Consider the following 26,196-nt stretch of genomic DNA (forward strand, 5'->3'; position numbering starts at 1 on the left):
GGAAAGGAGGGAGTTCGAAGTTATGCTAGCTAGCTGTTGTTACTATCTATAACTACCTAACTAGTCAACTTTTTAAACGTCAAGTTCCAAGGTAAGATCTGATCAAGCTGTATAATAAATTCCATAACGTGTCCATATGATTTAATAGTCAGATTATTTGCCGACGTCTATCCGATCAACATGTGATGACAATTTGCCGATTGAGCTTGCTAGCTAACGTTAGCTAACTAGGGGATTCGAGACGTCTAGGTAACCAACGTTAACTATCTTAGAGATGTTGTGATCACATTATTTATGTTCATCAACTACAACGTGTGACTCGTCCATCCTTAAAATAACCGAGTAATCCATAGTTATTAGGCATCCCTGGTAGCAGGTTAGCATGGCTAGTTGGTTAACGTTACTAGTTCACGTTAGTAGCTCTGGTCCATGGCGTTACATGCTGCTTGACCCTTCATCTTTCCAATTGTGCAAAGTCACTAAAGTCAACTTTTCTTTTGTATGCTCATTTCAAACATCATGTTGCGACTTTCGGACAATTTTCTTTTTATTTAACCCCAGACTAGCTTTGCTCCAGGCGCATGCGTCGGATCAGCAGTACGAGTTGTGCATCCGACGCATGCGAATGGATCAACGTATAAGGTAGCTTTTTATTTCTTTAACCTTTATTTAACTAAACTCTAACCCGGAAGACGTTGGGCCAATTGTGCGCTGCCCTATGGGACTCCCAGTCACGGCCGGGTAGTGTAGTGACACCTGTAGCACTGAGATGCAGTGTCTTAAACTGCTGCGCCACTCTTGCCCACCAGAGATAGTCGCCCCAAAATGCTCGTTGACCATGGACATAGCCCCCTATGTCACATAGGAATATGTGCTACTAGCTACTGCCAGCTAGTTACCCTCTCTCTGTTCTAGTGCAGTAAGCTTGTAAATAAACACTTGACCATGGACTTTGTATGTAGCTCCTGTAAATGTTGGTCTCTCTCTCTCTCTTATAGAAGCTACAGCAACCTTGTAAACAGTTGACCATGGACATCGTAGCTCCTGTAAATGTTGGTCTCTCTCTCTCTCTTATAGAAGCTACAGCAACCTTGTAAACAGTTGACCATGGACATCGTAGCTCCTGTAAATGTTGGTCTCTCTCTCTCTCTTATAGAAGCTACAGCAACCTTGTAAACAGTTGACCATGGACATCGTAGCTCCTGTAAATGTTGGTCTCTCTCTCTCTTATAGAAGCTACAGCAACCTTGTAAACAGTTGACCATGGACATCGTAGCTCCTGTAAATGTTGGTCTCTCTCTCTCTTATAGAAGCTACAGCAACCTTGTAAACAGTTGACCACCATGGACATTGAGGATGACACGACGGTGTTCTCCACTCTGAAGTCCTTTAAGAGTTTCATCTCTCTTCCGGACACGTCTCGGAACCAGGGAGAACCCGCCCCGGTGCAGAGCCACGTCCTACAGAACCAGTACCTGCAGAGATTACAGGTGGGTGGAGTAGGACAGACACACACAGAACCACATCCTACAGAACCAGTACCTGCAGAGATTACAGGTGGGTGGAGTAGGACAGACACACACAGAACCACGTCCTACAGAACCAGTACCTGCAGAGATTACAGGTGGGTGGAGTAGGACAGACGCACACAGAACCACATCCTACAGAACCAGTATTTAGAGGACAGAGGTGGTGGGACTGAGACCGACACATTGTGTTGTTGTGAATGACCAGAGACTGCAGAGAGAAGGTACAGTCTGAAACCTGTGTATGTAAGACACAGGAAGTGACCTGTGTGTCTCTGTGTGTAGTTGCTGGAGGCAGCAGAGAAGGTTCAGTCTGAAACCTGTGTATGTAAGACACAGGAAGTGACCTGTGTGTCTCTGTGTGTAGTTGCTGGAGGCAGCAGAGAAGGTTCAGTCTGAAACCTGTGTATGTAAGACACAGGAAGTGACCCGTGTGTCTCTGTGTGTAGTTGCTGGAGGCAGCAGAGAAGGTTCAGTCTGAAACCTGTGTATGTAAGACACAGGAAGTGACCCGTGTGTCTCTGTGTGTAGTTGCTGGAGGCAGCAGAGAAGGTTCAGTCTGAAACCTGTGTATGTAAGACACAGGAAGTGACCCGTGTGTCTCTGTGTGTAGTTGCTGGAGGCAGCAGAGAAGGTACAGTCTGAAACCTGTGTATGTAAGACACAGGAAGTGACCCGTGTGTCTCTGTGTGTAGTTGCTGGAGGCAGCAGAGAAGGTTCAGTCTGAAACCTGTGTATGTAAGACACAGGAAGTGACCCGTGTGTCTCTGTGTGTAGTTGCTGGAGGCAGCAGAGAAGGTACAGTCTGAAACCTGTGTATGTAAGACACAGGAAGTGACCCGTGTGTCTCTGTGTGTAGTTGCTGGAGGCAGCAGAGAAGGTTCAGTCTAAGACCCAGCTGATCCAGATGGACCAGGAGAAGAGACAGATGGAGATCAGTCACAAGAGAGCACGCATCGAACTGGAGAAGAACGCTACGCTGAGCGCTAGGGACTTTGAGGTATGTAACACACACACACCTGGAGGTAACACACACATACACCTGGAGGTAATACACACACATACACCTGGAGGTAACACACACACACCTGGAGGTAACACACACACACACACACACACCTGGAGGTAACACACACACATACACATACACCTGGAGGTCACACACACACACACACACACCTGGAGGTAACACACACACACCTGGAGGTAACACACACACACACACACACACCTGGAGGTAACACACACACACCTACAAATACACCTGGAGGTAACACACACACCTACACATACACCTGGAGGTAACACACACACACAAAAATACACCTGGAGGTAACACACACACACACACCTGGAGGTAACACACACACACACACCTGGAGTATTCTGTGTATTCATATTCTGTGTTCTGTGTTCTAAATTCTGTGTTCTGACTTCTATGGCCCACGTTCTAATTGTTCCAGCGTGAGGTGGACCGAAACCAGGACCTGCTGGGACGAATCAGACGCCTGGAAGAGAGGGAGGCGGAGTCTAGCCAGAGCCTATCGGAAAAGGCAGAGGCAAACCGTGCTCTACATCGGACCCTAGAGTCTCTCAACAGAAGGGTGGAGGAGAGGGACGGATGGCTCAACACCTCTAACCAGGTACACCTGTAACAGAGATGAGATTATACCATCAGATCACTCCACAACTTTATGTCTCCACTAGGGGTCGACTGATGAGGATTTTTCAACGCTGATAAAGTTTTATTGGAGGATCAAAAAAAGACAATGCCGATTTTTATATATTTAATAATGACAATTACAACAATACTGAATGAACACTTTTATTTTTAACTTTATATAATACATAAATCAACTCTATTTAGTCTCAAATAAATAATGAAACATGTTCAATTTGGTTTAAATAATGCAAAGTGTTGGAGAAGAAAGTAAAAGTGCAATATGTGCCATGTAAGAAAGCTAACGTTTAAGTTCCTTGCTCAGAACATGAGAACATATGAAAGCTGGTGGTTCAATATTCCCAGTTCTTCATTATTCCCAGTTCCCAGTTCTTCAAAATTCCCAGTTAAGAAGTTTTAGGTTGTAGTTATTCTAGGAATTACGACATGTCAACTATTTCTCTCTCTACCATTTGTATTTCATATACCTTTGACTATTGGATGTTCTAATAGGCACTTTAGTATTGCCAGCCTAATCTCAGGAGTTGATAGGCTTGAAGTCATAAACAGCGCTGTGCTTCAAGCATTGCTAAGAGCTGCTGGCAAATGCAGTGCAGTTTGAATGAATGCCTACGAGCCTGCTGCTGCCTACCACCGCTCAGTCAGACTGCTCTTTCAAATATCAAATCATAGATTTAATTATAATATAATAAACACAGAAATACGAGCCTTTGGTCATTAACAAATCCGGAAACTATCATTTCGAAAACAAAGCGTTTATTCTTTCAGTGAAATACGGAACCGTTCTGTATTTTATCTAAGGGGTGGCATCCCTACGTCTAAATATTCCTGTTACATTGCACAACCTTCAATGTTATGTCATAATTATGTACAATTCTGACAAATTAGTTGGCAACGAGCCAGGCGGCCCAAACTGTTCCATATATCCTGACTCTGTGTGCAATGAACGCAAGAGAAGTGACACAATTTCCCTAGTTTAATTTTGCCTGCTAACCTGGATTTCTTTTAGCTAAATATGCAGGTTTAAAAATATATACTTGTGTATTGATTTTAAGAAAGGCATTGATGTTCATGGTTAGGTACATTCGTGCAACGATTGTGTTCTTGTTAAATCATCCCCCGTTTGGCGAGGTAGGCTGTGACTCGATGATAAATTAACAGGCAACACAGGACAAGCTAGTTAACCTGGTAATATCATCAACCATGTGTAGTTAACTAGTGATGATGTGAAGATTGATTGTTTTTTTATGTGATAAGTTTAATGCTAGCTAGCAACTTACCTTGGCTCCTTGCTGCACTCGCGTACCAGGTGGTCAGCCTGCCACTCAGGCTCCTCATGTAATGCAATGCAATGCAATGTAATGTAATGTAATGTAATGTAATGTAATGCATTGCATTACATTACATTACATTACACTACACAAGGAGCCTGAGTGGCAGGCTGACCACCTGGTACGCGATTGTTATGAAAACTAGAAATCGTCCCTAATTAACCAGTCGACCTCTAGTCTCCACTCACATCGTCAAATTGCTACTTTTCTGTGGAGTAACTCATTAGTTGTCCTATTTATATATATATATATATATATTTTAAATCCCAACCCGCGTCCCCGCAGGAGGCAGCTGTAGAAGGCGAGCGGTTTAAAGGATGAGATTGAGGATGAGATGGATGACTACACTGTGTTATTGGTCCCTGTAGACGGTGAGCGGTTTATAGGATGAGGTTGAGGATGAGATTGATGACTACACTATGTGTTATTGGTCCCTGTAGACGGTGAGCGGTTTAAAGGATGAGGATGAGGTTGATGACTTCACTATGTGTTATTTGTCCCTGCAGACTGTGAGCGGTTTAAAGGATGAGATCCGGGACCTGAAGCAGCAGGTCCAGACGCGGGACAACACCATCTCTAACCAGACACTGGAGAACCAGGGACTACAGGAACAAGTGGAGCTACAACACAGGTAACACACACTACTTCCTGGATTTCCTTTCTTCTGATTGGTCCTGCCTGGATTTCCTTTCTTCTGATTGGTCCTGTCTGGAATTCCTTTCTTCTGATTGGTCCTGCCTGGATTTCCTTTCTTCTGATTGGTCCTGTCTGGATTTTGTTTCTTCTGATTGGTCCTGCCTGGATTTCCTTTCTTCTGATTGGTATTTCCTGGTTTCCCTTCCCTCTGATTGGTCCTGCCTCGATTTCCTCCCCCCTGACTGGTCCTCTTTACAGGAAGTACCAGGAAGTGTCTCAGCGGTGCCAGGCCCTCCAGTTAGCATCATCCACTTGCTCTGACCACGAACTCAAGATTAAGGTGAGGCTAGGATTATTGTTGTTCAAAGTAGGACTAAAATGAATGATGTCTAGATAAAGATTGGTATTAATACAGTTCAGATTGGGACTAGGTTTAGAGAACTAGGAGGTTGGGACTAGGTTTAGACAACTAGGAGGTTGGGACTAGGGTTGACTGATGTATGAAGATTGAGACTGATTGTACCTGAATTCAAATTAGGACTGGGGTTGAGATTGGGACTAGAGTTGGGGAGCTAGGTTAGGATTAGGACTGGGGTTGAGATTGGGACTAGAGTTGGAACTAGGTTAGGATTAGGACTGGGGTTGAGATTGGGACTAGAGTTGGGGAGCTAGGTTAGGATTAGGACTGGGGTTGAGATTGGGACTAGAGTTGGGGAGCTAGGTTAGGACTGGGGTTGAGATTGGGACTAGAGTTGGAGCTAGGGTAGGATTAGGACTGGGGTTGAGATTGGGACTAGACTCTGTCCTCTGTAGGCTTTATAAACTCTCAATGTAATCACCATTTATTGTTTCTGGGTTTAAATGACCTGCCATCAAATGAAGAGATGCTTTTAACTCTTCAGTCTAACACACAACCTCAAACTCCACGCGATGTTCACCTTTCAGATTGTCATTAAATCTCTCTTTCATGAGCGGAGAATACCACTCAAAGGTGTGTGTGTGTGTGTGTCTCCCCCCCAGGAGTTGGAGAGGAAGTTGGCTCTGCAGGAACAGGATGTTGTCATAGTGAAGAACATGAGGTCAGAGGTCGCTAGGGTCCCAGATATGGACAAGGAGCTCCGACAGCTAAGAGAGGAGAATGTTTACCTCAGGTAACACCACTAGAACACATGGAGCAGGACAGCTAAGAGAGGAGAATGTTTACCTCAGGTAACACTACTAGAACACATGGAGCAGGACCGCTAAGAGAGGAGAATGTTTACCTCAGGTAACACTACTAGAACACATGGAGCAGGACCGCTAAGAGAGGAGAATGTTTACCTCAGGTAACACTACTAGAACACATGGAGCAGGACCGCTAAGAGAGGAGAATGTTTACCTCAGGTAACACCACTAGAACACATGGAGCAGGACCGCTAAGAGAGGAGAATGTTTACCTCAGGTAACACTACTAGAACACATGGAGCAGGACAGCCAAGAGGTTATTTGTAGGTTGTAAAAGAAGACAACTATCATTAATGTCTCTTAAACCTCTCTCTCACTGTCTCCCCTCATTCCGTATCCCAGGGAGACGAGGGAGAACGTGATCCTGCTGAAGGAGGAAACGGAGGGTTTGAGACGTAAGGTAGAACGGATGGAGAAGATGAAAGAGGAGATGGTGAACGTGGAGCTGGAGAAGGAGGTGTGTGACCTGTTTTGTGTTTTTTAAATGTGAAACCGGGCTGGAGGAGAAACATTTGCAGTGTGCTGTCTGTTCTAACTAATGGTTGTTCTGATACACAACTGAAAAGGAAACTTAACATTTTTTATTTTAATTAGCGAAAAATAAACAAATCTCAGGGTTGGAAACAATCTGCATAGTAGTTGAATTTGTAAATGTGAAACCTTGAATCCCGACACCCTGGTGGTGTGTCATCTTGTTCCTTCCTCTCCTCCTTCAGAAACTGTCTCAGAAACTGCAGGCCTGGGAGAACCTGGGACAGTCTACTGGACTCAACATACGGTCAGCTGGAATGTCTCTGTCTCTAGTATAATATTTCACCACTGGGTGGAATGTCTCTAGTATAATATTTCACCACTAGGTGGAATGTCTCTAGTATAATATTTCACCACTGGGTGGAATGTCTCTAGTATAATATTTCACCACTAGGTGGAATGTCTCTGTCTCTAGTATAATATTTCACCACTAGGTGGAATGTCTCTGTCTCTAGTATAATATTTCACCACTGGGTGGAATGTCTCTGTCTCTAGTATAATATTTCACCACTAGGTGGAATGTCTCTAGTATAATATTTCACCACTGGGTGGAATGTCTCTGTCTCTAGTATAATATTTCACCACTGGGTGGAATGTCTCTAGTATAATATTTCACCACTGGGTGGAATGTCTCTAGTATAATATTTCACCACTGGGTGGAATGTCTCTAGTATAATATTTCACCACTGGGTGGAATGTCTCTGTCTGTAGTATAATATTTCACCACTAGGTGGAATGTCTCTAGTATAATATTTCACCACTGGGTGGAGCTCTTGAGTCATGAAAAATACTGGCGCCTCTCTCTGTGAAGAGAGTGATGTTTTATTTGTTTGCTTTATGCCTGCTGTCTGTGTGTGTGTGTGTGTGTGTGTGTGTTCTGGGCTGAAAGCCCGTAATGACAGAATGATTGCATGTTTCCATATGAGCAGCGAAGCCCATCAGACACATTACAAACACTGCACTGCATCTAACACACACTATATTTTTCTCTCATGACTACCCCAGTGTTTGTTGTACACTGAGTAGCCAGATTATTAGGTACATCACCTTGTTCACCAAAATAGATGGCTCCTACAGACAGGGAGTCTATAGAAAGCAGTCTATAGAAAGCAGGCAGACAGGCATCGAGGCATTCAGTTACTGTTTGATTGAACGTTAGGATGGGAAAACGAGTGACCTGAGAGACGTTGAGCACGGTTTGGTCGTCAGTGCCTGGTGCACCGGATCAAGTGTCTCAGAAACATGGCTGTACCTAATAAACTGTGTGAATTGAATGTTAAATGGTGCACGTTCTCTCTCCCATACGATACTCTCACATGGCATTACCCCTCTCTCCCATACTATACTCTCACATGGCATTACCCCCCTCTCCCATACGAAACTCTCACATGGCATTACCCCCCCCCTCTCCCATACGAAACTCTCACATGGCATTACCCCCCCTCTCTCCCATACGATACTCTCACATGGCATTACCCCCCCTCTCTCCCATACGATACTCTCACATAGCATTACCCCCTCCCCCACACGATACTCTCACATAGCATTACCCCCCCTCTCTCCCATACTATACTCTCACATGGCATTACCCCCCTCTCCCATACGATACTCTCACATGGCATTACCCCCCTCTTCCATACGATACTCTCACATAGCATTACCCCCCCACACGATACTCTCACATAGCATTACCCCCCCCCCACGATACTCTCACATAGCATTAACCCCTCCCCCACACGATACTCTCACATAGCATTACCCCCTCCCCCACACAATACTCTCACATAGCATTACCCCCCCCTCTCTCCCATACTATACTCTCACATAGCATTACCCCCCCTCTCTCCCATACGATACTCTCACATAGCATTATCCCCCCCCTCTCCCACACGATACTCTCACATAGCATTACCTCCCCTCTCTCCCATATGATACTCTCACATAGCATTACCCCCCCTCTCTCCCACACGATACTCTCACATAGCATTACCCCCCTCTCTCCCATACGATACTCTCACATAGCATTACCCCCCCCCCTCTCTCCCATATGATACTCTCACATAACATTATGCCCCCTCCCCCATACGATACTCTCACATAGCATTACCCCCCCTCCCCATACGATACTCTCACATAGCATTACCCCCCCTCCCCCATACGATACTCTCACATAGCATTACCCCCCCCCCTCTCTCCCATATGATACTCTCACATAGCATTACCCCCCCCCCCCTCTCCCCCATACGATACTCTCACATAGCATTACCCCCCCTCCCATACGATACTCTCACATAGCATTACCCCCCCTCCCATACGATACTCTCACATAGCATTACCCCCCCCCTCTCTCCCATATGATACTCTCACATAGCATTACCCCCCCCCCCCTCTCCCCCATACGATACTCTCACATAGCATTACCCCCCCTCCCATACGATACTCTCACATAGCATTACCCCCCTCCCCCCTCTCCCATACAATACTCTCACATAGCATTACCCCCCCCCCCCCCCCCCCTCCCATATGATACTCTCACATCTGAGACGTTTACTCTTCACAATAAAAGCACTTACAGTTACCCAGGGCAGCTCTAGCGGCGTGGCAGCTCTAGCGGCGGGGCAGCTCTAGGGGCAGCTCTAGCGGCGGGGCAGCTCTAGCGGCAGCTCTAGCGGTGGGGCGGCTCTAGCGGCGGGGCGGCTCTAGCGGCGGGGCGGCTCTAGCGGCGGGGCGGCTCTAGCGGCGGGGCGGCTCTAGCGGCGGGGCAGCTCTAGGGGCGGGGCGGCTCTAGAGGCGGGGAAGCTCTACGGGCAGCTCTAGCGGTGGGGCAGCTCTAGGGGCGGGGCAGCTCTAGCGGCGGGGCAGCTCTAGCGGCGGGGCAGCTCTAGAGGCGGGGCAGCTCTATGGGCGGGGCAGCTCTATGGGCGGGGCAGCTCTATGGGCGGGGCAGCTCTATGGGCGGGGCAGCTCTAGGGGCGGGGCAGCTCTAGGGGCGGGGCAGCTCTAGGGGCGGGGCGGCTCTAGGGGCGGGGCGGCTCTAGGGGCGGGGCGGCTCTAGGGGCGGGGCGGCTCTAGGGGCGGGGCGGCTCTAGGGGCGGGGCGGCTCTAGGGGCGGGGCGGCTCTAGCGGCGGGGCGGCTCTAGCGGCGGGGCGGCTCTAGCGGCGGGGCGGCTCTAGCGGCGGGGTGGCTCTAGCGGCGGGGCGGCTCTAGGGGCGGGGCGGCTCTAGCGGCGGGGCGGCTCTAGCGGCGGGGCGGCTCTAGCGGCGGGGCGGCTCTAGCGGCGGGGCGGCTCTAGCGGCGGGGCGGCTCTAGCGGCGGGGCAGCTCTAGGGGCAGCTCTAGCGGAGGGGCAGCTCTAGCGGAGGGGCAGCTCTAGCGGCGGGGCAGCCCTAGCTGGGCTAAAATAAGACCAACTGACTTCTTGGAACGGTGGCATCTTATGACGGTGCCACGTTGAACGTCACCGAGCTCTTCAGTAAGGCCATTCTACTGTTTGTCTATGGAGATTGCATGGCTGTCTGCTCGATTTCATACACTTGTCAGCAACGGGTGTGACTGAAATATCCGAATCCACTAATTTGAAGGGGTGTCCACATACTTTTGTATGTATGTATTCAATACCAGTCAAAAGTTTGGACACACCTACTCATTACTATTTACTACATTGTATGATAGTGAAGACATCAAAACTATGACATCACACATATGGGATGCTCTTAAAGGGGTACACACATTAATCATCATGAATTAGGTTAATAAACCCTATTTTAATGTTTGTCACAGAAAATATCTATTTTTTTTGCAGTTTGGATCAGATGAGATCATCACTAGTAAATATACTGAACAAAAATATAAACCCAACATGCAATCATTTCATTGATTTTATTGAGTTACAATTCATCAGTCAATTAAAATAAATTCATTAGACCAGATATGCACCCGTTGGTCAAAAGATGCCTCACAATGGGCATCAGGATCTCGATCGGGTATTTTCGTGCGTTCAAATTGCCATTGTTTTCATTGTCCGTAGCTTATGCCTGCCTATACCATAACCCCAACCCGCCAGCATTGGGCCCTCTGTTCACAGCGTTGACATCAGCAAACCGCTCGCCCACACAGCGTCATACGTATGGTCTGCGGTTATGAGGCTGGTTGGATGTAAAAAATTCTCTAAAATGACATTGGAGGTGGTTTATGGTAGAGAAATGAACATTCAATTCTCTGGCAACCGCTCTAGTTGACATTCCTGTAGTCAACGTGCGAATTGCACGCTCCCTCAACTTGAGACGCCTGTGGCGTTGTGTTTGACACGACTGCACATTTTAGTGGCCGTTTTATTATTGTCCCCCCAGCACAAGGTGCACCTGTGTAATGATCCTGCTGTTTAATCAGCTTCTTGATATGCCACACCTGTCAGGTGGAAGGATTATTATACCATTTGAGAGAAATCAGCTTTGTTTGTTTTGTGCGTATGGAACATTTCCTGTGATGTTTTAGTTCAGCTCATGAAACACGGGAGCAACACTTTACATGCTGCGTTTATAAATGTCTGTTCAGTTAAAACTGTCACAGTGTTTAACAGGGTAGTAACCAGTAATAAACTGTCACAGTGTTTAACAGGGTAGTAACCAGTAATAAACTGTCACGGTGTTTAACAGGGTAGTAACCAGTAATAAACTGTCACAGTGTTTAACAGGGTAGTAACCAGTAATAAACTGTCACAGTGTTTAACAGGGTAGTAACCAGTAATAAACTGTCACAGTGTTTAACAGGGTAGTAACCAGTAATTAACTGTCACGGTGTTTAACAGGGTAGTAACCAGTAATAAACTGTCACGGTGTTTAACAGGGTAGTAACCAGTAATTAACTGTCACGGTGTTTAACAGGGTAGTAACCAGTAATAAACTGTCACGGTGTTTAACAGGGTAGTAACCAGTAATAAACTGTCACGGTGTTTAACAGGGTAGTAACCAGTAATAAACTGTCACGGTGTTTAACAGGGTAGTAACCAGTAATAAACTGTCACAGTGTTTAACAGGGTAGTAACCAGTAATAAACTGTCACGGTGTTTAACAGGGTAGTAACCAGTAATAAACTGTCACAGTGTTTAACAGGGTAGTAACCAGTAATTAACTGTCACAGTGTTTAACAGGGTAGTAACCACTAATACACAGGGTAGTAACCAGTAATAAACTGTCACGGTGTTTAACAGGGTAGTAACCAGTAATAAACTGTCACGGTGTTTAACAGGGTAGTAACCAGTAATAAACTGTCACGGTGTTTAACAGGGTAGTAACCAGTAATAAACTGTCACGGTGTTTAACAGGGTAGTAACCAGTAATAAACTGTCACGGTGTTTAACAGGGTAGTAACCAGTAATAAACTGTCACGGTGTTTAACAGGGTAGTAACCAGTAATAAACTGTCACGGTGTTTAACAGGGTAGTAACCAGTAATAAACTGTCACGGTGTTTAAAAGGGTAGTAACCACTGCTCCAGACTGTAATTTGAGGAGAAGGGAAGCTGGTGGAAATCGTTTTAATAGTTAGTCTTTTAAGGACTTGAAAGAATAGAATCTTCCGGAGAGTTTAGATTCAGCAGTTATCCCAAATGGCACCCGATTCCCTATGGGCCCTGGTCAAAAGTAGTGTTCTATATAGGGAATAGGGCTCTGGTCAAAAGTAGTGTTCTATATAGGGAATAGGGCTCTGGTCTATAGTAGTGTACTATATAGGGAATAGGGCTCTGGTCTATAGTAGTGTTCTATATAGGGAATAGGGCTCTGGTCTATAGTAGTGTTCTATATAGGGAATAGGGCTCTGGTCTATAGTAGTGTTCTATATAGGGAATAGGGCTCTGGTCTATAGTAGTGTTCTATATAGGGAATAGGGCTCTGGTCTATAGTAGTGTTCTATATAGGGAATAGGGCCCTGGTCTATAGTAGTGTACTATATAGGGAATAGGGCTCTGGTCTATAGTAGTGTTCTATATAGGGAATAGGGCTCTGGTCTATAGTAGTGTTCTATATAGGGAATAGGGCTCTGGTCTATAGTAGTGTTCTATATAGGGAATAGGGCTCTGGTCTATAGTAGTGTTCTATATAGGGAATAGGGCTCTGGTCTATAGTAGTGTTCTATATAGGGAATAGGGCTCTGGTCTATAGTAGTGTTCTATATAGGGAATAGAGCTCTGGTCTATAGTAGTGTTCTATATAGGGAATAGGGCTCTGGTCTATAGTAGTGTTCTATATAGGGAATAGAGCCCTGGTCTATGGTAGTGTTCTATATAGGGAATAGAGCCCTGGTCTATGGTAGTGTTCTATATAGGGAATAGAGCTCTGGTCTATAGTAGTGTTCTATATAGGGAATAGGGCTCTGGTCTATAGTAGTGTTCTATATAGGGAATAGGGCTCTGGTCTATAGTAGTGTTCTATATAGGGAATAGGGCTCTGGTCTATAGTAGTGTTCTATATAGGGAATAGGGCTCTGGTCTATAGTAGTGTTCTATATAGGGAATAGGGCTCTGGTCTATAGTAGTGTTCTATATAGGGAATAGGGCTCTGGTCTATAGTAGTGTTCTATATAGGGAATAGGGCTCTGGTCTATAGTAGTGTTCTATATAGGGAATAGGGCTCTGGTCTATAGTAGTGTTCAAATAGGGAATAGAGCCCTGGTCTATGGTAGTGTTCTGTATAGGGAATAGGGCTCTGGTCTATAGTAGTGTTCTATATAGGGAATAGGGCTCTGGTCTATAGTAGTGTTCTATATAGGGAATAGGGCTCTGGTCTATAGTAGTGTTCTATATAGGGAATAGAGCTCTGGTCTATAGTAGTGTTCTATATAGGGAATAGGGCTCTGGTCTATAGTAGTGTTCTATATAGGGAATAGAGCCCTGGTATATGGTAGTGTTCTATATAGGGAATAGAGCCCTGGTCTATGATAGTGTTCTATATAGGGAATAGAGCTCTGGTCTATAGTAGTGTTCTATATAGGGAATAGGGCTCTGGTCTATAGTAGTGTTCTATATAGGGAATAGGGCTCTGGTCTATAGTAGTGTTCTATATAGGGAATAGGGCTCTGGTCTATAGTAGTGTTCTATATAGGGAATAGGGCTCTGGTCTATAGTAGTGTTCTATATAGGGAATAGGGCTCTGGTCTATAGTAGTGTTCTATATAGGGAATAGGGCTCTGGTCTATGGTAGTGTTCTATATAGGGAATAGGGCTCTGGTCTATAGTAGTGTTCTATATAGGGAATAGGGCTCTGGTCTATAGTAGTGTTCTATATAGGGAATAGGGCTCTGGTCTATAGTAGTGTTCTATATAGGGAATAGAGCCCTGGTCTATGGTAGTGTTCTATATAGGGAATAGGGCTCTGGTCTATAGTAGTGTTCTATATAGGGAATAGGGTGCTACTTGGGAGACCGACGGGGTTGGTTAATTGAGCTGCTGTAGTCGAGCTCCATCAGTTAAGCTTTAGGACTGGAGACTGGAGCACTTTGACAAGCTGTGTGATCTCTTTAGAACCTACCTATCTGTCTGCTCCCTCACACTAATTAGTCCTCATCTCTCTTCCCTCTGTCCTCCTCTCTTCCCTCTGTCCTCCTCTCTTCCCTCTGTCCTCCTCTCTTCCCTCTCTCTTCCCTCTCTCCTCCTCTCTTCCCTCTCTCCTCTCTCTTCCCTCTCTCCTCCTCTCTTCCCTCTCTCCTCCTCCTCTGATCTCTCTGTCCTCCTCTCTCCTCCCCTGCTCTCTCTTCCCTATGTCCTCCTCTCTCCCCTCCTCTTCCCTCTGTCCTCCTCTCTCCCCTCCTCTTCCCTCTGTCCTCCTCTCTCCCCTCCTCTTCCCTCTGTCCTCCTCTCTCCCCTCCTCTTCCCTCTGTCCTCCTCTCTCCCCCTCCTCTTCCCTCTGTCCTCCTCTCTCCCCCTCCTCTTCCCTCTGTCCTCCTCTCTCCCCCTCCTCTTCCCTCTGTCCTCCTCTCTCCCCCTCCTCTTCCCTCTGTCCTCCTCTCTCCTCCACCCCTGCTCTCTGTCTCAGCAGGGTAGGAGGTTGCTCTCTGTCTCAGCAGGGTAGGAGGTTGACGTGGTTTTTCAGAATGTCTAATGTCTCTCTGAGCTCTATGGATAAACATGCAGTGTGTTAACTGTGTGTTGTGTCCCCTATAGGACACCAGAGGATCTGTCCTCCTCTGTCCTCCTCTCTCCTCTGTCCTCCTCTCTCCTCTGTCCAGTGTGTTAACTGCGTGTTGTGTCCCCTGCAGGACACCAGAGGATCTGTCCAGAGAGGTGATTCAGATCCAACAACGAGAGATCGCTGTCAAACAACACAACTACACTCTCACCAGCAGGTAACACACACATCATGATGCTTCATCAGCTTCTTCATATGCCACACCTGTCAGGTGAATGGATTGATTATCTTGGCAAAGGACAAATGCTCACTAACAGGGATGCACTAACAGGGATGCACTAACAGGGATGCACTAACAGGGATGCACTAACAGGGATGCACTAACAGGGATGCACTAACAGGGATGCACTAACAGGGATGCACTAACAGGGATGCACTAACAGGGATGCACTAACAGGGATGCACTAACAGGGATGCACTAACAGGGATGCACTAACAGGGATGCACTAACAGGGATGCACTAACAGGGATGCACTAACAGGGATGTAATATTTGAATAGAAAATGAGGGAAATAAGGATCATTTATTTCAGCTCATGAGACACGGGACCTTCACTTTAACGTGTTATGTTATATTTTTGTTCTGTTTAGTTAGCGTGCTATAGAACTAAAGGTATCAGATGCTCTGTTTAGTTAGCGTGCTATAGAACTAAAGGTATCAGATGCTCTGTTTAGTTAGCGTGCTATAGGTATCAGGTGCTCTGTTTAGTTAGCGTGCTATAGAACTAAAGGTATCAGATGCTCTGTTTAGTTAGCGTGCTATAGGTATCAGATGCTCTGTTTAGTTAGCGTGCTATAGTACTATAGGTATCAGGTGCTCTGTTTAGTTAGCGTGCTATAGAACTATAGGTATCAGATGCTCTGTTTAGTTAGCGTGCTATAGAACTATAGGTATCAGATGCTCTGTTTAGTTAGCGTGCTGTAGAACTATAGAACTATATTTATCAGATGCTCTGTTTAGTTAGCGTGCTATAGAACTATAGGTATCAGGTGCTCTGTTTAGTTAGCGTGCTATAGGTATCAGATGCTCTGTTTAGTTAGCGTGCTATAGTACTATAGGTATCAGATGCTCTGTTTAGTTAGCGTGCTATAGTACTATAGGTATCAGATGCTCTGTTTAGTTAGCGTGCTATAGTACTATAGGTATCAGATGCTCTGTTTAGTTAGCGTGCTATAGGTATCAGATGCTCTGTTTAGTTAGCGTGCTACAGTACTATAGGTATCAGATGCTCTGTTTAGTTAGCATGCTATAGAACTATAGGTATCAGATGCTCTGTGTAGTTAGCGTGCTATAGAACTATAGGTATCAGGTGCTCTGTTTAGTTAGCGTGCTATAGGTATCAGATGCTCTGTTTAGTTAGCGTGCTATAGAACTATAGGTATCAGATGCTCTGTTTAGTTAGCGTGCTATAGTACTATAGAACTATAGGTATCAGGTGCTCTGTTTAGTTAGCGTGCTATAGAACTATAGGTATCAGATGCTCTGTTTAGTTAGCGTGCTGTAGAACTATAGAACTATAGGTATCAGATGCTCTGTTTAGTTAGCGTGCTATAGTACTATAGGTATCAGATGCTCTGTTTAGTTAGCGTGCTATAGAACTATAGGTATCAGATGCTCTGTTTAGTTAGCGTGCTATAGAACTATAGGTATCAGATGCTCTGTTTAGTTAGCGTGCTATAGGTATCAGGTGCTCTGTTTAGTTAGTGTGCTATAGTACTATAGGTATCAGGTGCTCTGTTTAGTTAGCGTGCTGTAGAACTATAGGTATCAGGTGCTCTGTGTAGTTAGCGTGCTATATAACTATAGGTATCAGATGCTCTGTTTAGTTAGCGTGCTATAGTACTATAGGTATCAGATGCTCTGTTTAGTTAGCGTGCTGTAGAACTATAGGTATCAGATGCTCTGTTTAGTTAGCGTGCTGTAGAACTATAGGTATCAGGTGCTCTGTGTAGTTAGCGTGCTATATAACTATAGGTATCAGATGCTCTGTTTAGTTAGCGTGCTATAGTACTATAGGTATCAGATGCTCTGTTTAGTTAGCGTGCTGTAGAACTATAGGTATCAGATGCTCTGTTTAGTTAGCGTGCTGTAGAACTATAGGTATCAGGTGCTCTGTGTAGTTAGCGTGCTATATAACTATAGGTATCAGATGCTCTGTTTAGTTAGCGTGCTATAGGTATCAGATGCTCTGTTTAGTTAGCGTGCTATAGTGCTATAGGTATCAGATGCTCTGTTTAGTTAGCGTGCTATAGGTATCAGATGCTCTGTTTAGTTAGCGTGCTATAGGTATCAGATGCTCTGTTTAGTTAGCGTGCTGAAGAACTATGGGTATCAGATGCTCTGTTTAGTTAGCGTGCTATAGAACTATAGGTATCAGGTGCTCTGTTTAGTTAGCGTGCTATAGTACTATAGGTATCAGATGCTCTGTTTAGTTAGCGTGCTATAGTACTATAGTACTATAGGTATCAGATGCTCTGTTTAGTTAGCGTGCTGTAGAACTATAGGTATCAGATGCTCTGTTTAGTTAGCGTGCTATAGTACTATAGGTATCAGATGCTCTGTTTAGTTAGCGTGCTATAGTACTATAGGTATCAGATGCTCTGTTTAGTTAGCGTGCTGTAGTACTATAGGTATCAGATGCTCTGTTTAGTTAGCGTGCTATAGTACTATAGGTATCAGATGCTCTGTTTAGTTAGCGTGCTATAGAACTATAGGTATCAGATGCTCTGTTTAGTTAGCGTGCTGTAGTACTATAGGTATCAGATGCTCTGTTTAGTTAGCGTACTATAGAACTATAGGTATCAGATGCTCTGTTTAGTTAGCGTGCTATAGTACTATAGGTATCAGGTTTAGTTAGTGTCTCCTCCTCCTTCAGCTCTCCTTCTTTCTCTCCCCCTCCTTCCCCAGCTCTCCTTCTCTCTCTCCCCCTCCTTCCCCAGCTCTCCTTCTCTCTCTCCCCCTCCTTCCCCAGCTCTCCTTATTTCTCTCCCCCTCCTTCCCCCTCCTTCCCCAGCTCTCCTTCTCTCTCTCCCCCTCCTTCCCCAGCTCTCCTTCTCTCTCTCCCCCTCCTTCCCCAGCTCTCCTTCTTTCTCCCCCCCTCCTTCCCCAGCTCTCCTTCTCTCTCCCCCCCTCCTTCCCCAGCTCTCCTTCTCTCTCCCCCCTCCTTCCCCAGCTCTCCTTCTCTCTCTCCCCCTCCTTCCCCAGCTCTCCTTATTTCTCTCCCCCTCCTTCCCCAGCTTATTAGACTCATCTTGACTTCGTTAGTACCGCTACACTAATCCCCAGCATAGAGGTGTGTGTTTCTGTGTGTGTGTTTGTGCTAGTCGTTAGCTAACGAGCTACCCTCTCTTGATCCATACGGAGCTAATTATGAAATATAACACTGTTTAGAAGCACTAGATAACGAGGAGAGATGGAGTGCAGGGGGAGGGTGGAGAGGGAGGAGGAGGAAGCCGGAACGAGAAGCACTGAGGAAAGTAGAGAGAACAGGGAGGATATTTCTCCTTCCTCTGTGTTCACTTCCCTTCACTGATTTGAAAGGAAAAGAGGTTTAGTGAAGCATGGTGGAAGCGTCCTCTTGTTCATTCCTCCCAATCCAATGCTTTAAGATTTGTGGGAAGCAGTGAACAGGTGCACACTTACGGACAATGTATTATTAATGGAACGCACCCATTAAGAGGGACTGAAGAGAAAGAGGGGGGGTTTAGAGTCCCCCTCTCCCCCCCTTGTCCTTCTCCTCCCCCCCCAGCTGTAGGTCAGTGGAGCGGTCTCAGGCTGGCCTCCAGGGGGAGCTGTTGTCTACATTCTAAAGCTCTCTCTCCCCCCCCCAGCTGTAGGTCAGTGGAACGGTCTAAGGCTGACCTCCAGGGGGAGTTGTTGTCTACATTCTAAAGCTCCCCCCCCCCCCCTCCTCCCTCCCCAGCTGTAGGTCAGTGGAGCGGTCTAAGGCTGACCTCCAGGGGGAGCTGTTGTCTACATTCTAAAGCTCTCTCCTCCCCCCAGCTGTAGGTCAGTGGAGCGGTCTAAGGCTGACCTCCAGGGGGAGCTGTTGTCGCTACGTTCTAAATCTCTGGAAGAACAGAAGAAGAGAGAGACCCAGGAATCACTGGTCAGACGACTACAGAAGAGAGTGCTGCTGCTCACCAAGGTAGTGTGTGTTTGTGTGTCAGATCAACTGGTGGAAACTATTATGTCTCTGTGTCCGTTCTGAAGGAAGTTAAGAGGTGGTTTAGCGAGCCGACGCTAACTACAGTAGGCTTTATCATTGCGCTAACGCTAGTTAGCATTTTCGCTAGATAGCAACTGCCTGTGGAGACCATCTACATGGTATCCAGGAGTTCATGTGACTCTGGGGAAGTAGATTAAGGGCCCCTACCAGTATCCTAACGTCCCCCTTTTAAGGAGGCTCAGACAGTCTACATGGAACGGAAGGCTCTGTGATACAGCGACTGTTGGTGGAGGTCTTGGATAAGAGACACAACCTGCTTTAGGCTGCTTAATGTTTCTCATCATCGTCTCTTTCATATTAGCCAACACGCTCTTTAATCCGAGTAGACAGGGGGTGTGTGTGTGTGTGTGTGTGTGTGTGTGTGTGTGTGTGTGTGTGTGTGTGTGTGTGTGTGTGTGTGTGTGTGTGTGTGTGTGTGTGTGTGTGTGTGTGTGTGTGTGTGTGTGTGTTGACGTGGTAGAATCCTATTATCACAACAGATAAGTTGACCAAAACCAATTTTGTTTATATAAATAAATCAAAAATGTATGAAAATAATAAAATGCTAAATGGGACTGTTATCTGTGTGTGTGTGTTATCAGTTGACCTGAGTGATTTGTTATTAAGATATATAGATATAGACAGACAGACAGAGTACATTTTATTACGTCTTAATAGACAGTCAGTAGCCAGCGGGGCAGACACTTAGTTTAGTTTGGGCAACACACAACCGTGTGGTGGGGGTCACAGTAAGCGTCCTGAGTAGGACATCTTTACACCATTGTGTGTTGATGGGGGTGTTGATGGGTGTGTTGATGGGTGTGTGTGTGTGTTGATGGGGGTGTTGATGGGTGTGTTGATGGGTGTGTGTGTGTGTTGATGGGTGTGGGTGTGTGTGTTGATGGGTGTGTTGATGGGTGTGTTGATGGGTGTGTGTGTTGATGGGGGTGTTGATGGGTGTGGCTGTGTTGATGGGTGTGGCTGTGTTGATGGGTGTGGCTGTGTTGATGGGTGTGTGTGTTGATGGGTGTGTGTGTGTGTTGATGGGTGTGGGTGTTGATGGGTGTGTGTGTGTGTTGATGGGTGTGGGTGTGTTGATGGGTGTGTGTGTGTTGATGGGTGTGTGGGTGTGTTGATGGGGGTGGGTGTGTGTATGGGGGTGTGTGTTGATGGGTGTGGGTGTGTTGATGGGTGTGTTGATGGGGGTGGGTGTGTGTATGGGGGTGTGTGTTGATGGGTGTGGGTGTGTTGATGGGTGTGTGTGTTGATGGATGTGTTGATGGGTGTGGGTGTGTTGATGGGTGTGTGTGTGTTGATGGGTGTGTGTGTGTGTTGATGGGTGTGTGTGTGTGTTGATGGGTGTGTGTGTGTTGATGGGTGTGTGTGTGTTGATGGGTGTGTGTGTGTGTTGATGGGTGTGTGGGTGTGTGGGTGTGTGTATGGGGGTGTGTGTTGATGGGTGTGGGTGTGTTGATGGGTGTGTTGATGGGTGTGTGTGTTGATGGATGTGTTGATGGGTGTGGGTGTGTTGATGGGTGTGTGTGTGTTGATGGGTGTGTGTGTGTTGATGGGTGTGTGTGTGTGTTGATGGGTGTGTGTGTGTGTTGATGGGTGTGTGTGTGTGTTGATGGGTGTGTGTGTGTGTGTTGATGGGTGTGTGTGTCTGTGTTGATGGGTGTGTCTGTGTTGATGGGTGTGTTGATGGGTGTGTTGATGGGTGTGGGTGTGTTGATGGGTGTGTGTGTGTGTTGATGGGTGTGGGTGTGTTGATGGGTGTGTGTGTGTTGATGGGTGTGTGTGTTGATGGGTGTGTGTGTTGATGGGTGTGTGTGTTGATGGGTGTGTGTGTTGATGGGTGTGTGTGTTGATGGGTGTGTGTGTTGATGGGTGTGTGTGTTGATGGGTGTGTGTGTTGATGGGTGTGTTGATGGGTGTGTTGATGGGTGTGTTGATGGGTGTGTGTGTGTTGATGGGTGTGTGTGTGTTGATGGGTGTGTGTGTGTTGATGGGTGTGGGTGTGTTGATGGTTGTGGGTGTGTTGATGTGTGTGTGTGTTGATGGGTGTGTGTGTGTGTGTTGATGGGTGTGTGTGTGTTGATGGGTGTGTGTGTGTTGATGGGTGTGTGTGTGTGTGTGTGTTGATGGGTGTGTGTGTGTTGCTGGGTGTGTTGATGGGTGTGTGTTGATGGGTGTGTTGATGGGTGTGGGTGTGTTGATGGGTGTGTTGATGGGTGTGTGTGTGTTGATGGGTGTGTGTGTTGATGGGTGTGTGTGTTGATGGGTGTGTTGATGGGTGTGTGTGTGTGTTGATGGGTGTGTCTGTGTTGATGGGTGTGTGTGTGTGTGTGTTGATGGGTGTGTGTGTGTTGATGGGTGTGTTGATGGGTGTGTGTTGATGGGTGTGTTGATGGGTGTGGGTGTGTTGATGGGTGTGTGTGTGTTGATGGGTGTGTTGATGGGTGTGGGTGTGTTGATGGGTGTGTGTGTTGATGGGTGGGTGTGTTGATGGGTGGGTGTGTTGATGGGTGTGTTGATGGGTGTGTGTGTGTTGATGGGTGTGTGTGTGTTGATGGGTGTGTGTGTGTTGATGGGTGTGTGTGTGTTGATGGGTGTGTGTGTGTTGATGGGTGTGTGTGTGTGTTGATGGGTGTGTTGATGGGTGTGGGTGTGTTGATGGGTGTGTGGGTGTGTTGATGGGTGTGTGGGTGTGTTGATGGGTGTGTGTGTGTGTTGATGGGTGTGTGTGTGTTGATGGGTGTGTGTGTGTTGATGGGTGTGTGTGTGTGTTGATGGGTGTGTGTGTGTGTTGATGGGTGTGTGTGTGTGTGTTGATGGGTGTGTGTGTGTCTGTGTTGATGGGTGTGTGTGTGTTTGTTGATGTGTGTGTGTGTGTTGATGGGTGTGTTGATGGGTGTGGGTGTGTTGATGGGTGTGTGTGTGTTGATGGGTGTGTTGATGGGTGTGGGTGTGTTGATGGGTGTGTGTGTTGATGGGTGGGTGTGTTGATGGGTGGGTGTGTTGATGGGTGTGTTGATGGGTGTGTGTGTGTTGATGGGTGTGTGTGTGTTGATGGGTGTGTGTGTGTTGATGGGTGTGTGTGTGTTGATGGGTGTGTGTGTGTGTTGATGGGTGTGTTGATGGGTGTGGGTGTGTTGATGGGTGTGTGGGTGTGTTGATGGGTGTGTGGGTGTGTTGATGGGTGTGTGTGTGTGTTGATGGGTGTGTGTGTGTTGATGGGTGTGTGTGTGTGTTGATGGGTGTGTGTGTGTGTGTTGATGGGTGTGTGTGTGTGTTGATGGGTGTGTGTGTGTGTGTTGATGGGTGTGTGTGTGTCTGTGTTGATGGGTGTGTGTGTGTGTGTTGATGGGTGTGTGTGTGTTGATGGGTGTGTTGATGGGTGTGTTGATGGGTGTGGGTGTGTTGATGGGTGTGTTGATGGGTGTGTGTGTTGATGGATGTGTTGATGGGTGTGGGTGTGTTGATGGGTGTGGGTGTGTGTTGATGGGTGTGTGTGTGTGTGTGTGTTGATGGGTGTGTGTGTGTGTTGATGGGTGTGTTGATGGGTGTGTGTGTGTGTGTTGATGGGTGTGTGTGTGTGTGTTGATGGGTGTGTGTGTGTGTGTTGATGGGTGTGTGTGTGTGTTGATGGGTGTGTGTTGATGGGTGTGTGGGTGTGTTGATGGGTGTGTGTTGATGGGTGTGTGTGTGTTGATGGGTGTGTGGATGGGTGTTGGTGTGTGGATGGGTGTGTGTGTGGATGGGTGTGTGTGTGTGTTGATGGGTGTGTGTGTGTGTGTGTGTGTTGATGGGTGTGTTTGTGTGTGTGTTGATGGGTGTGGGTGTGTTGATGGGTGTGTGTGTGTGTGTGTTGATGGGTGTGTTGATGGGGGTGTGTGTGTGTGTTGATGTGTGTGTGTGTGTGTGTTGATGTGTGTGTGTGTGTGTGTTGATGTGTGTGTGTGTGTGTTGATGGGTGTGTGTGTGTGTTGATGGGTGTGTGTGTGTGTGTTGATGGGTGTGTGTGTGTGTGTTGATGGGTGTGTGTGTGTGTGTTGATGGGTGTGTGTGTTGATGGGTGTGTGTGTGTGTGTGTTGATGGGTGTGTGTGTGTGTGTTGATGGGTGTGTGTGTGTGTGTGTGTTGATGGGTGTGTGTGTGTGTGTGTGTGTGTGTTGATGGGTGTGTGTGTGTTGATGGGTGTGTGTGTATTGATGGGTGTGTGATGGTTGGGTGATGGGTGTGTGATGATGGGTGTGTGATGATGGGTGTGTATGGGTGGGTGTGTATGGGTGTGTGATTGGTCTCAGTTGTTTGTTCTGTGACAAATGACTGGCGAGAAAACAACAAGTTCCGTCGGTCTGAATTAAACGGTCATTTCACACCAATTTGGTTATTCTCTCTCTCTCTCTCTCGCTCTCCATCTTTCTCTTCTTCCCTCATTCTCTGCGTCTGTCCTTCGTTGTTATGATCGCCGTTGTGGCCGACTGATTTGACACGCCCTCATTACATCACAGCCGTTAACAACACAGGATGAACATTCTACATCTCAGCAAGATGTAATGACCTCCACAGCCCTACCATGACCTCCACAGCCCTACCATGACCTCCACAGCCCTACCATGACCTCCACAGCCCTACCATGACCTCCACAGCCCTACCATGACCTCCACAGCCCTACCATGACCTCCACAGCCCCACCATGACCTTCACAGCCCCACCATGACCTTCACAGCCCCACCATGACCTTCACAGCCCCACCATGACCTTCACAGCCCCACCATGACCTTCACAGCCCCACCATGACCTTCACAGCCCTACCATGACCTTCACAGCCCAACCACGACCTTCACAGCCCTACCACGATCTTCACAGCCCTACCACGACCTTCACAGCCCTACCACGATCTTCACAGCCCTACCATAACCTTCACAGCCCTACCATGACCTTCACAGCCTCACACGTTCCAGAGAGAGTGATTTTTAGAAGAGTTACCTCCCCAGGTCTCCATTTAATTGACTTGGAAATGAGAGGCACATACACACATGTTAAAGGGGGCCAGTTGTGTTCTCTTAAAGGTCAACTCCACCTGAACACCTGGGATATTATTAGGAAGTATTTAGGCATTTTGTGTCTATTTATTTTAGACTGTTTAATGATGAGAGGACCTCTGACATTTCCACTGTGTGATGTTTTTAAGACGGATCCCTGAGATGACTGTGTGTGTATGTATGTATATATATATATTTTTTTTTATAGACATTCATTTTCAACGATCTATATAACACGTCGGCGGCCATTGCTCTCTTTCCAAAAAAACTTTTTATTTTCATAGTGAATTACATTCAGATATAGTACTATGGTTAGCACCATTAGCCAGATTAGCATCTACATTCATTTGGCCCAGCGTCATCCTGGTTTGGCCGGCGGGAGGCCGTCATTGTAAATAAGAATTAGTTCTTAACTGACTTGCCTTGTTGAATACATTTTAAAACTGGTTTATGACAAAAGCCTACGTTCCTCAATAATGAATGTGTTTTTAGTTGTCTCACTGTCTCTTTTTCCTGTGTGTTCCAGGAGCCCTATGACAGTGAGCTGTCTTCTAGTGACTACACTCACTGTCTCTTTTTCCTGTGTGTTCCAGGAGAGGGATGGGATGCGCGCTATCCTGGAGTCCTATGACAGTGAGCTGTCTTCTAGTGACTACACTCCTCAACTCAGCCGCAGACTCAGAGAGGCAGAAGATGTACTGACCAAGACTCAGAACCACAATACAGAGATGGAGGTAGGGAGACGGTCTGTCTGTGTCTGTGTCTCTGTCTGTCTCAACCTAGATGCCTGTCTGTGTCTCTGTCTCAACCTAGATGTCTGTCTGTGTCTCTGTCTCAACATAGATTCGGTCTTATGGAGCAGAATTGTAAATTGTGTGTTTGTTTTTTTATTTTTTACATTGGATAAAAGTAGACACACAGAGCTACACGATGGGATCTCATACACTACAGTTGAACAATGGGAAAGTAATTCTGCTTTGAAGTTGATCAACTTTGTAAACTCACTTTTGAGAAAATGGTCTTTGAATGTTTTGGTATCTGGTGAAGAGCTCTTCTTTGTCTACACCCATTCAGCAGAGTTCACACCTTCTTAAGCTTTAGTCCCGCCCATCTCGTTTTGCTCTCGGAGCTTTAGCCCCGCCCATCTCGTTTTGCTCTCAGAGCGAACACTTGGCGCTCAACTGACAGTACACTTTTAATTTAAGACCTATAGCTAGCAAGTTAGGGAAACCATGAACCTAGCTAGGCAAACAAAGTGTAAGATCACACACGTCACTTAACGTTAGCTAGTTAACCTCTCTCGGTACGCTAGCGTCCCACCTCGTCAACAGCCAGTGAAAGTGCAGGGCGCCAAATTCAAAACAGAAATCCCATAATTAAAATTCCTCAAACATGCAAGTATTATCCACAATTTTAAAGATAAACTTGTTGTCAATCCCACCATAGTGTCCGATTTCAAAAAGGTTTTACGACGATAGCACACCAAGCGATTATGTTTAGGTCAGAGCCAAGTCACAGAAAAACACAGCCATTTTTCCAGCCAAAGAGAGGAGTCACAAAAAGCAGAAATAGAGATAAAAATGAATCACTAACCTTTGATGATCTTCATCCGATGACACTCATAGGACTTCATGTTACACAATACATGTATGTTTTGTTCGGTGAAGTTCCAAAAATCTGAGTTTACATTGGCGCGTTACGTTCAGTAGTTCCAAAACATCCGGTGATTTTGAGCCACATCAATTTACAGGAATACTCATAATAAACTGTTATGCATGGATTTAGATCCACATTTCCTTAATGCAACCGCTCTGTCAGATTTCAAAAAAAC

The 26,196-nt window shown here is 46.3% G+C and overlaps 1 protein-coding gene across 1 annotated transcript in view; it reads left to right on the top strand.

The window, feature by feature from the left end:
- LOC139394167 (mitotic spindle assembly checkpoint protein MAD1-like) overlaps positions 1-26,196 on the top strand; it is a 110,592-nt gene continuing 84,396 nt past the window's right edge. The window contains exons 1-12 of the mRNA XM_071142206.1: positions 1-91; positions 1,311-1,490; positions 2,386-2,526; positions 2,990-3,169; positions 5,045-5,169; positions 5,433-5,514; positions 6,195-6,325; positions 6,741-6,855; positions 7,115-7,176; positions 15,181-15,267; positions 19,113-19,257; positions 24,959-25,099. Coding sequence (XP_070998307.1) covers positions 1,344-1,490; positions 2,386-2,526; positions 2,990-3,169; positions 5,045-5,169; positions 5,433-5,514; positions 6,195-6,325; positions 6,741-6,855; positions 7,115-7,176; positions 15,181-15,267; positions 19,113-19,257; positions 24,959-25,099 — 1,356 coding nt within the window. The 5' untranslated portion in view covers positions 1-91; positions 1,311-1,343. The remainder of the gene's footprint in view (positions 92-1,310; positions 1,491-2,385; positions 2,527-2,989; positions 3,170-5,044; positions 5,170-5,432; positions 5,515-6,194; positions 6,326-6,740; positions 6,856-7,114; positions 7,177-15,180; positions 15,268-19,112; positions 19,258-24,958; positions 25,100-26,196) is intronic.

This window comes from Oncorhynchus clarkii, unplaced genomic scaffold (genome assembly GCF_045791955.1).
Source record: "Oncorhynchus clarkii lewisi isolate Uvic-CL-2024 unplaced genomic scaffold, UVic_Ocla_1.0 unplaced_contig_9327_pilon_pilon, whole genome shotgun sequence".
Classification (NCBI taxonomy): Eukaryota; Metazoa; Chordata; class Actinopteri; order Salmoniformes; family Salmonidae; genus Oncorhynchus; species Oncorhynchus clarkii.